The sequence below is a fragment of the Portunus trituberculatus genome, chromosome 45, assembly GCF_017591435.1.
Source record: "Portunus trituberculatus isolate SZX2019 chromosome 45, ASM1759143v1, whole genome shotgun sequence".
In the NCBI taxonomy this organism is placed as follows: Eukaryota; Metazoa; Arthropoda; class Malacostraca; order Decapoda; family Portunidae; genus Portunus; species Portunus trituberculatus.
Window position 1 is genome coordinate 12001945 of NC_059299.1, and position 11293 is coordinate 12013237.

General features: G+C 36.7%; 1 protein-coding gene across 2 annotated transcripts in view; it reads right to left on the reverse strand.

Moving 5' to 3' along the window:
- LOC123519475 (organic cation transporter protein-like) overlaps nucleotides 1-6836 on the reverse strand; it is a 113645-nt gene extending 106809 nt beyond the window's left edge. The window contains exon 1 of one of the 2 annotated variants that reach the window (XM_045280811.1): nucleotides 6605-6836. In XM_045280811.1, the coding sequence (XP_045136746.1) occupies nucleotides 6605-6642 (38 nt within the window). In that variant the 5' untranslated portion in view covers nucleotides 6643-6836. Of the gene's footprint in view, nucleotides 1-6494 lie in introns of both variants that reach the window. The other variant, XM_045280806.1, reaches the window with a different exon arrangement.
- Between the last annotated feature and the right edge of the window lie 4457 nt (nucleotides 6837-11293).

Consider the following 11293-nt stretch of genomic DNA (forward strand, 5'->3'; position numbering starts at 1 on the left):
ATGTCATGTATAACTCTACTTAGAAGGTAATTTGAAGGAACAATATTATAAATTACTAATAACAAAAAGAGTCATGTTTATCGTGAAGGACAACTCTCACCCAGCCAGCCAAACTGACCCAGGCCCGTGATAAGGAGGCCGCGGCCTGCCCTGCTGCTGCATCAACAGGTCACACCAGGCTTATTTATGGCAAGCTAGTACGCCATGTTTAATAGCATTTATGGATAAATTGAAGGAGTATAAGTAGGAAAGAACTAAAATCAACTCAACGAAAAATTAATAATAGAAATACAACATTGAACTCAACGAACTGTGAGGCCCTCGTGAAATGCTGACTTGATTCACGTGTCACGTGCCACCTGGCTGTGAGTTGTGAAAAGAGGCAGGGCTGCACCCACGCCGCCACCCACCCAGCTTGCCTGTCTGCCGTGCGTGCACCACGAGAGTTGCTTTGCTTCCTGCTGGGGGCATGAGGGGGGCGGGCGCAGGACAGGAAGGAGCAAGGGATGGAGAGAAGGAAGAAAAGTGGACCTCAGATCCATACGAGTGAGAAAGCCGGGGAAGTTATGAGTGGAGAGAGAGAGAGAGAGAGAGAGAGAGAGAGAATGGTGGTGGTGGTGGTGGGGAGATAGGGGATGATAGTACTAGATAAAGGAGATAGGTAAGTTAGGATAGGTGTAAAACTGTAAATGGTAAGGGCAAGGAAGATTGTGTGATAAGGAGAGCAAATAAGGAAGATGCTAAGGACGTGCAGGGAAGGATCATGAAGGAGAGCTGGTAGTCCTTACCTCTGAACAATTACAGTAAATGTGCACGACAAACTTGGAACTTAAGAATGCAAGTTTATTTCGTCAACTTTTTTTTTCTGAATTGTACTGAATCTCCTAATCAATCTTGTTAATTTTTTCAACATCTTTTATTTATTTTCAGTCGTGTTGTAGATGTGGTTCGTTCTTCTTAACTGCTTTTATTTATGCATTATTTATTTGTTTATTTTCATTTCTTTGGATTGGCGTGAGAGTCACGTGTGGATCGGAGTAGTGTGTTAATGTCCGCGTGACGCAAAGCGGAGCACGGGATGAGAGTAGAACTCATAATCATTTACACGGGAGCTCCAAGGTGACAAAGCAAGACAGATGTACTGTACGTTAGTACAGTAAGTACAGTATTACAGTACTATACATTAACTTATTTTTACTTTTTTTTCTACTGTTATTTACTTCATTATTGCCTACGTCTCAGTTTTATTGTCTGTTATTATTGTTATTTATTTATTTATTTATTTATTTATTTATTGCATACATCAGTGGTATTACATAAATATAATTCTTCTTATCTGAGAGAAAGACTGTATATGATGATGTCAGCATTTGGTATACTTGTGGATCTTCGTTATCAAGATTAGTGAGTGTTCAAAGATATTCTTTAATGTATTAACAGAACCATCACGACACACACACACACACACACACACACACACACACACACACACACACACACACACACACACACACACACACTCACTCACTCACTCACTCACTCACTCACTCACACACACACACACACACACACACACACACACACACACACACACACACACACACACGCGCGTGTGTGGTGTGTTGTAACACGAGGGAGTTGTGTGGTGCTTAGGTGGTGACGCATGGTCACGCAGCACACCAGCACACCAGGGCATTCCACGAAACACATCCACACGTCACCTGTAAGGCAAATTGTGTATTATATTCTTGCTGTTACCTCAAATTTTCCTGGGGAAGGTTTCTTTTCCACATAGTAAATCAAACAATGAAACAATGACCCTTCAAGTCGCTTTTATTGTCACACAGGTGGAGAGCCTAACAAAGAGGGGGTTAGTGGCCAGGTGACAAGCAGCTTTTGGATTACTGGACTATTATTGTGACTTGTACTTTTATTATAGCATAATTGTTGTTAATATCATGATTGTTATTATTATATACGTTATCGTTATATAATTTCATTAGTATTATTTTCATCGCTGATGTTCGATCGCGTTCTTGACGCAATTCCAGTTCCATTACTTTTTGCGGCAGGTACAGCAGGTAGTACAGAGCCAATGTCTTCCTCAAACTTATCCTGATTTTATGGGGGATTTTTATGTTTTTTAAGTTCCTCTGTTATTCATCAGTGTTCTTGCTATCAGAAATTATACTTTATTGTAAGTTACAAGAATGACAAAGAACAAGGTGTGTGTGCTGGGAGGGAAAGCAATCCGCGCTGCCATGGGAGGGACTCCTGCTTGTGGGAAACTTGCGGGACTCAGGCCAGGCGAGGACGGGTCGAGGTGGCTGTGAAAAGCTGAAAATACTCACATCGGACGTGAAGCACCAGTGGCGTGGCTAGGGACGGCGGGGCGCACGGCAGCCTCCTCGGAAAGTTTGTGTACAGTAAAGGAGAAGGTAGAGAAGAAAGACAACCTGATGAAAATAGTTTATTGGTGTCAGATTTTATACAGCATAATGTGTGTCTCTTCAAAGTGTTTATTTGTATATTATGTGTCTGTATCGTTGTATCGCAAACATTATTTATATATTTCATAAGGAAAATATTGTCGGAGAGGATCGGTCCTCTCCCTCCGGGAAGCTGAGGTATCAGATGTGTGTGTGTGTGTGTGTGTGTGTGTGTGTGTGTGTGTGTGTGTGTGTGTGTGTAAATGTGGGCGGTGCCTTGTATCACCTGCCCCTCTCGTGGGGGATGTAGGTTAGGCATGATTAAGATAGTGTAGTTAGTTAAACAGCTGCACTTTTTTTTTTTTTTTTAGCAATTTCATCAACAAGTACGTAAGTTTTTCTAACCCGGGATGTGATTCCACTAAGCCGCAGCACATGAGGCCGATTCCACAGTCGCTCCACAGCAGCCTAATCCAACCAGTCCCCGGCGTGGGGGATCGTCAATATGGAGTCGCGCTCGTGGTATTCCTGCTCGGTGAATTTTGAGGTATTAAACGATTGGTCAGGTAACGCACCATGAATGACAGCGAGTGTGAAATCGTCTCATGGCCCTTGCCGGTGAGCGCGGGGCGGGGCGGGGCGAAGCCCAGTAGGCCGGGACACGCAATAAGTGACCCACTCCGCCCACGGGTGGTGGACCGCGGCGTGACATTCCTCGCGAGTCCATTATGGTTTGCATGTGATATTCGTCCTGCGTTCCAAAATGAAAGACGGCAAGCAGTGGTGGACACGCGAGTTCATAAAGGCACGAGTGCCATCAAAAGGCTATGTGAGGCAAGGCGGCAGCGGCGGCGATGGCTGCGGCGACGGTTGGCGGCTTTGTTCCTCGTGGTCCATGGTGACTCTTGACTCCTTCCATCCACTCGGCTCTCAGAGCGCACTTGTTCATCTTCTCCGCGGTGGAATCAATAAGTGACACACTGAGACGTCCCGATGAAAGTTAAAAAGTATGGAGACCCACACCTCCCAGTGAAGACGTGGACCTCCGGCACAAGGTAGGGCATGGCGGCGAGCGTCTGGCGTTATCAAGACGAGGTAGGCCGGCAGGCAGGATCCAGATAAGAACGTAAAAAGTTACTCAGCTGCAAAATAAAGGATAGAATTGTCTGTTATCACTTATTGATTTTGTGCGTCATGCATACACGGAATTGGTTTATGGAGCTACACTATGAAGTGGAAGAGTGCCATGCAACATTATTCATTCCACACTGGTGGTTCTGGCGTCATTAGTTTAATAGTCTTCCTTCACTCGTGCACTCACAGAGAAAGAATTGCACCATTTCTACGTGTCATGTGTATATATATATATATATATATATATATATATATATATATATATATATATATATATATATATATATATATATATATATATATATATATATATATATATATATATATATATATATATATATATATATATATATATATATATATATATATATATATATATATATATATATATATATATATATATATATATATATATATATATATATATATATATATATATATATATATATATATATATATATATATATATATATATATATATATATATATATATATATATATATATATATATATATATATATATATATATATATATATATATATATATATATATATATATATATATATATATATATATATATATATATATATATATATATATATATATATATATATATATATATATATATATATATATATATATATATATATATATATATATATATATATATATATATATATATATATATATATATATATATATATATATATATATATATATATATATATATATATATATATATATATATATATATATATATATATATATATATATATATATATATATATATATATATATATATATATATATATATATATATATATATATATATATATATATATATATATATATATATATATATATATATATATATATATATATATATATATATATATATATATATATATATATATATATATATATATATATATATATATATATATATATATATATATATATATATATATATATATATATATATATATATATATATATATATATATATATATATATATATATATATATATATATATATATATATATATATATATATATATATATATATATATATATATATATATATATATATATATATATATATATATATATATATATATATATATATATATATATATATATATATATATATATATATATATATATATATATATATATATATATATATATATATATATATATATATATATATATATATATATATATATATATATATATATATATATATATATATATATATATATATATATATATATATATATATATATATATATATATATATATATATATATATATATATATATATATATATATATATATATATATATATATATATATATATATATATATATATATATATATATATATATATATATATATATATATATATATATATATATATATATATATATATATATATATATATATATATATATATATATATATATATATATATATATATATATATATATATATATATATATATATATATATATATATATATATATATATATATATATATATATATATATATATATATATATATATATATATATATATATATATATATATATATATATATATATATATATATATATATATATATATATATATATATATATATATATATATATATATATATATATATATATATATATATATATATATATATATATATATATATATATATATATATATATATATATATATATATATATATATATATATATATATATATATATATATATATATATATATATATATATATATATATATATATATATATATATATATATATATATATATATATATATATATATATATATATATATATATATATATATATATATATATATATATATATATATATATATATATATATATATATATATATATATATATATATATATATATATATATATATATATATATATATATATATATATATATATATATATATATATATATATATATATATATATATATATATATATATATATATATATATATATATATATATATATATATATATATATAAGTCGTTATGAGTGAGGGAGAAAGCGTGAGTGACATTAACCCACGTGTTGAGTGTCTTGTGTGCTCTACTCGTCTTTGTACAAGTAATACACCAGACACCAAACAAGATGGCGAAGCAAGGGCAGTGTGAGACAGGACGCTGCCAGCTGGTGCGGTGGCCTCACCCTTGCCTTACTGGCTGGGGTGTAAACTTGTGGCACTGCGGCCACACATCCAAGCTTATGGTATTTTCCGTTGTCTACTCCCTGCACCCTCGCATCCTTGCAGCCCACCCCACCTCCCTGCCCCTTCACGTTTCCCGCCCAACCCGCCCCAACCCGCCACGTTCTCCCCTCGCCACATCACTCACGCCGCCCACCCGGCACCCTCTTCACCCTCGTTGCGCCGGCCAGTAACAAACATATATATATATATATATATATATATATATATATATATATATATATATATATATTTTTTTTTTTTTTTTTTTTTTTTTTTATAACACAATTTAAAGACGCCAAAATCTCGTACTCAACTCATGGACAGATGCTGTGATGAAAGTCACGCCTGTCAAAAACTGAAAAAAACATGCATTATAATCGTATACACGAGAAGAGCCGATGAAATGCTTAGATTTTGTCGGCCTCGGTTCTTGGTAAGGGGTAGTGACCTGCCGGGTGTGCCACGCGGCGGGCACGAGGGCAGAGGAGTAAAGGCAGCAGGCGTAGAAACGAGCCTGCTTCTCCTCATTGTGGTGTAGAGCGCAGGATAAAGTTCCCTCAGATACACCTTCAATCAATACATCAAGTGAGGTTGCCAGGCAGCAGAGACTGGGAACTGCTCGCCGCCTCACACACATATTATTATATTATACAAAAACGTAAACTGAGTACCTGTTTGGGGAATGCTTGGCCAATGGGGACGCGACTGAAAAATGAAGTCACCGACTTTCCGGTATATAATCGATAGCAGAGTTAACTATCTTGGCTAATGTTCTGCTCACAGTGGTTTCGTGGTTCCGGATTGCGTGTCTTGATTCATGGGAGCACAAGGTGAGTGCTTCAAGGGACACCAACACGGCTCAGCAGATGCCAAGAAGTCGCCAGTCCACTTGGAGTTCACAGAGCAGAGCAAGTACACGATCACACGTCCGTGTTGCTCGGTGGAAAATTCCCTTCTGAGCTCTGGCGGGCGCGAGGCAGAGTCGCGGCAGGCTCCCCTGGCCCCTCCTTCGGCCGCACATCCCCCCCTACCCCTTACGCCCCCTTCCTGCCCCCTGTTTCCCCAGCAAAGCCTCGCCGCCGTGTTGTGGTGTTAGGAGGACCGTGAGGGTAGGGTTTTTCATTACCGCGTTGCGTCACACTTGAATTTGGCGCACAATGTTACAGAAAGCCGAACAGGCAAAGTGTTCACGTGATGGCACCTTCCCAGCGGCACCCTGCACAGCTTGCACGAGGTGATGTTCTCACTCATGCTGCCTCCTTGTCATGCGAGATGCCAACTTGTCAGAAGAAAAATATATATTAGACACATGAATTCCCTAGACATTTCCTAACCGCGTCGCAGAAACTGAACAATTTCCTGTTGCCATCGGTGATACCATTTCTGGCCACAACGATCGATTTCTTCGTGTCCAGCGACGTGACCTAACTCTGTGCACACGTGTCAGTAACAGTGGCGGCAGCTTTCTCAGAAGTGTTCAGAAGTGTATATAGCAAGTCTGATATTGAGATACCACTTCATTAGATACTGTACTTTTTGTATAGTTTTTTTAAGGATCTATTTTAATATCATGAAGTAATATGAAGCATGAGACAACGAAGGTTAATGAACATGATGTGAAAACTCCATTATTGATCACTTACCGTTAGTCCTGCTGCTGCTGCTGCTGCTGCTGCTGCTGCTGCTGCTGCTACTACTACTACTACTACTACTACTACTACTACTACTACTACTACTACTACTACTGCTGCTGCTGCTGCTGCTGCTGCTGCTGCTGCTGCTGCTGCTGCTGCTACTACTACTACTACTACTACTACTACTACTACTACTACTACTACTGTCTACTTGTAATAATGATAAATGGTCGTTGTGATCGTCGTCGCAGTAGTAGCAGCAGTAAAAACAGTTCGTGCGAGATAACACAACAAATATGCGTCATTCTGTCTATAAATACCCATCTTGGCTTCCCGTCAGGCATCATGTAGTCACAAGACGAGACGACTCGGGTACTGTACAGTCCACGCCCCTTCTTGCCTAAGCCTGCTTCACAAAACGCCTCTCTCTCTCTCTCTCTCTCTCTCTCTCTCTCTCTCTCTCTTCAAGTACTCCAAATACAAGTACATTATTCACTACAGCCTCCAAGGCAATGGTTCCCAACCTTTTCCTGAACGAGTACCACTTGGAGGTTCCGTACTGTCCTCGGGCACCACCTGGTTCCAGAAAACTCAATTCCAGCCGATATCAATTTATTCACAAGTAGAACACACAAATTAACTAACAACAAGGAACATAACTGAGTGTAATGCGAGAGATGCATCTGTTTCCTCTCCACCAACTGACCAATGCCAGATTTTGTGAGTAAGACAGTCATGACTTTTTTTGAAAAATTTAATTATTTAATTTAACAAAAAATCGCATATGATCCAGAAAGTGGTAATGTACCACCTGAAAGGCCTTCGCGAAACTATCTAGTGGTACGCGTACCACAGGTTGGGAAACACTGCTCTAAGGGAACAAAATGTCTGCTGATAGTCGTTCTTTCTAAGTCTTCCTTTGTGTTGGTTTGTACTAGATCCCGCCCGGCGGCACGGCGGCCCGGTCACTATACGCCTGCGCTTGAACTGGTGTGAACTGGATTGTGGGGAAAAATGTAGCTGGTGGCGTGGTTTCTTCATCTCTCAATAGGCAAGTGCAACGTTTGACTGTGCGTTTTCTTTTAGCACCACTTGCTCCACTGTCTTGTCTCATCATCTGCGTCAGACATCTCATCTCTCCATGTACAACATCGCCTGTCCGTCTCATCTCTCGCCTAGCTCTTGTGTCACACTGTCTGTGTCTCGTCCCGTCCTCTGTGCCACTTCCGATCTCTTAATTGTCTCTTATTTTGTTTATTGTCTTTTTTTGCTATGTTTTATATCTCGTCTTATCTGTTACATCTTTCATTTTATCACCTCGACTTCTGTCTTCTGTCTTTGTCATGTCTTTTCCTTTCTCTCTCTCTCTCTCTCTCTCTCTCTCTCTCTCTCTCTCTATATATATATATATATATATATATATATATATATATATATATATATATATATATATATATATATATATATATATATATATATATATATATATATATATATATATATATATATATATATATATATATTATCCCTTGTTTCATCTTTCGTTTCTTTAGTCTCCTCGCGTCATATCACTTATTTCTCGTTATTTGTCTCACGTACCATCGCATCTTCTGTCTCATCTGGCAGTAACGCATGTTACGGTGAAGCTTCATCGTTTCTGTCAGGCGAGCTCGACCTTCGCCTTAAACTCCATACAACAGAAGACAACTAATAAGTTAATAACAACGCAACGTATAAATAATAAGGTGTGCTTCATGTAAATACGTACCACCACGTGTATGTTTGATGGTTTGTTGCAGCTTCCCTTTGTTTTATTGTTGCCGCTTGGAATAAACGGCTACGTGTGATAAGATTAGATGTACGAGTATAAGGCGATAACAAGTGTTTACTCCTCAAATCGCGTGGCGCATGTCTGGAATCAGTGGAATGGACTTGGGCTGTTGGTCGGTTCTCTATAAGAAGGTTTAGAGATTAGGACAGATTAAGATGGATGATACGTGTAGTGTTATACAAGAGTAGCCGCTTTTGGTGTTTTCCATTCTGTATCGTAACGTCGCTATAGTAGTGGCATTGTTGGTGGAGGTTATTTGCATGCAGCATGGCTTTTTTTTCCAATATGCTGATCAGGGTGATGCGAGACAAATCAGATAAGGAATGAATTCTGACACGTAGTTTTGGCAACGATAAGCACACACACACACACACACACACACACAGAGAGAGAGAGAGAGAGAGAGAGAGTATTATCGTTCATCCCTTATCCATGAGCGGCAGGGGCCTTTTAGAAATACTGCTATTACCTCGTTAGGGAAGATAGTCTTGAAGGAGGCTAGAATGTCATCAAGTTAATGTGACCTCATAGTTTGAGGCGACAGTCAAGGCTGGGGAGGCCAGGCGAGAGAGGGCGACGCTGTGTCTGGCGGACGTGGCAAAAGTGGCAGCCGCAAGCAACACGTTTGGTGTCGTGTTCGTGACTCGTCACGGGGCTGAGGAAATGTAAATTATATCCGCGCTCTCTTTGTCTCGGTACTTAGTTGAGAACCCATGCCACGTGTGAGGTTGAAATGTAGGACTTGTAGCTCGTATTACTACTGAAAGAAAAACTATTATATACGTGGCTTTTACAGATTAAAACTATTTCAGGCACTACTTCTAATAATAACGAAATTGAGATAGGTTTAAGGATCACTTCACAATTTCTTACCACTCAGTGATGTCAGAAGCCAAAGAAAAATGTAGGAACGTCGCACAGTAGCGGGACATTCAGACTGTCAGCCGCTCATTGTCCACGGGTGATAACTCGTGATTCTCCCCACAGCGGCGAGTGCTTCGTGAGGGGCGCCACACTCCCTCACGGACACTTTATTGCTCACCCTGACATGCATACCGATTGCGAAACACAGAATGATTTGTAACACCTTTTAAATTGCGTAGTATATGATACGTGCCTGTCAGTTCTTATCCGTGTATGGATCTATTAATTTATCTAGCTGTCATCTTTTCATCCTTTTCTTTCTTTTTCTTTCTTTCTTTCTTTTTGTGTTTTTGTTGTGTCTGTGTACTGTATATATTTGTTTATCTGCCTGTGTCTATCTATTCATCTATATCTTTATCTATCTGCTTATCTGTATCTTAACTTATGTATTTATATCTATCTGCGTTCCTATTTCCAGTGTAATTCATTTCATCATTTCTTCATGCCATTTCATTCGGAGCAGTTCATCATTGTATGCATTTCCTACCAATATTGCTTTCAGTATATGATGAGTCACTCTTGTAGACTCTTCACTATTTCCTATGAATGTTCCTAATTTTCATGGGTATTTTCCATATTTCAGTCGGTCAGCCCACTCCATACAAACACTGATTTATTCTCAAACACTTCATTATCAGTACTTATCTTTACTCTCCTTCTCATCCTTGGCCTGTACTATCCTACATCTCTTATTTTAGATTAGATAGTGTTGCTTGTCACAAACAGCCTCATAGGGGTCAGTTATTATTTGGTACTGTCTGTTCTTGTGTTCCTTTGTATTCCTTACATTCAGTAGAAATGGCCTATAGCTAGATTAAACATTTTATAATACTTTACCATCAAGTGTTTTGGTCTTAAAAACTATTAGCTAGTACTTTTAATCAAAACTTTCAGAATCTCTGTCTCTTTTCCTTTTTGAATGCTTACCTTTCCCACCAATGACTCTGTTGCTATTAAATATTGTCATGTTAAGAAACCACTACTGTTTCATGTCACTTTGATCAAAACTTTTCACTGTTCTCAGGTGCCTTTCTGCCTCACGGTCTTGCATGAACTTCATGAACCACTAGTGCAGCTGTAT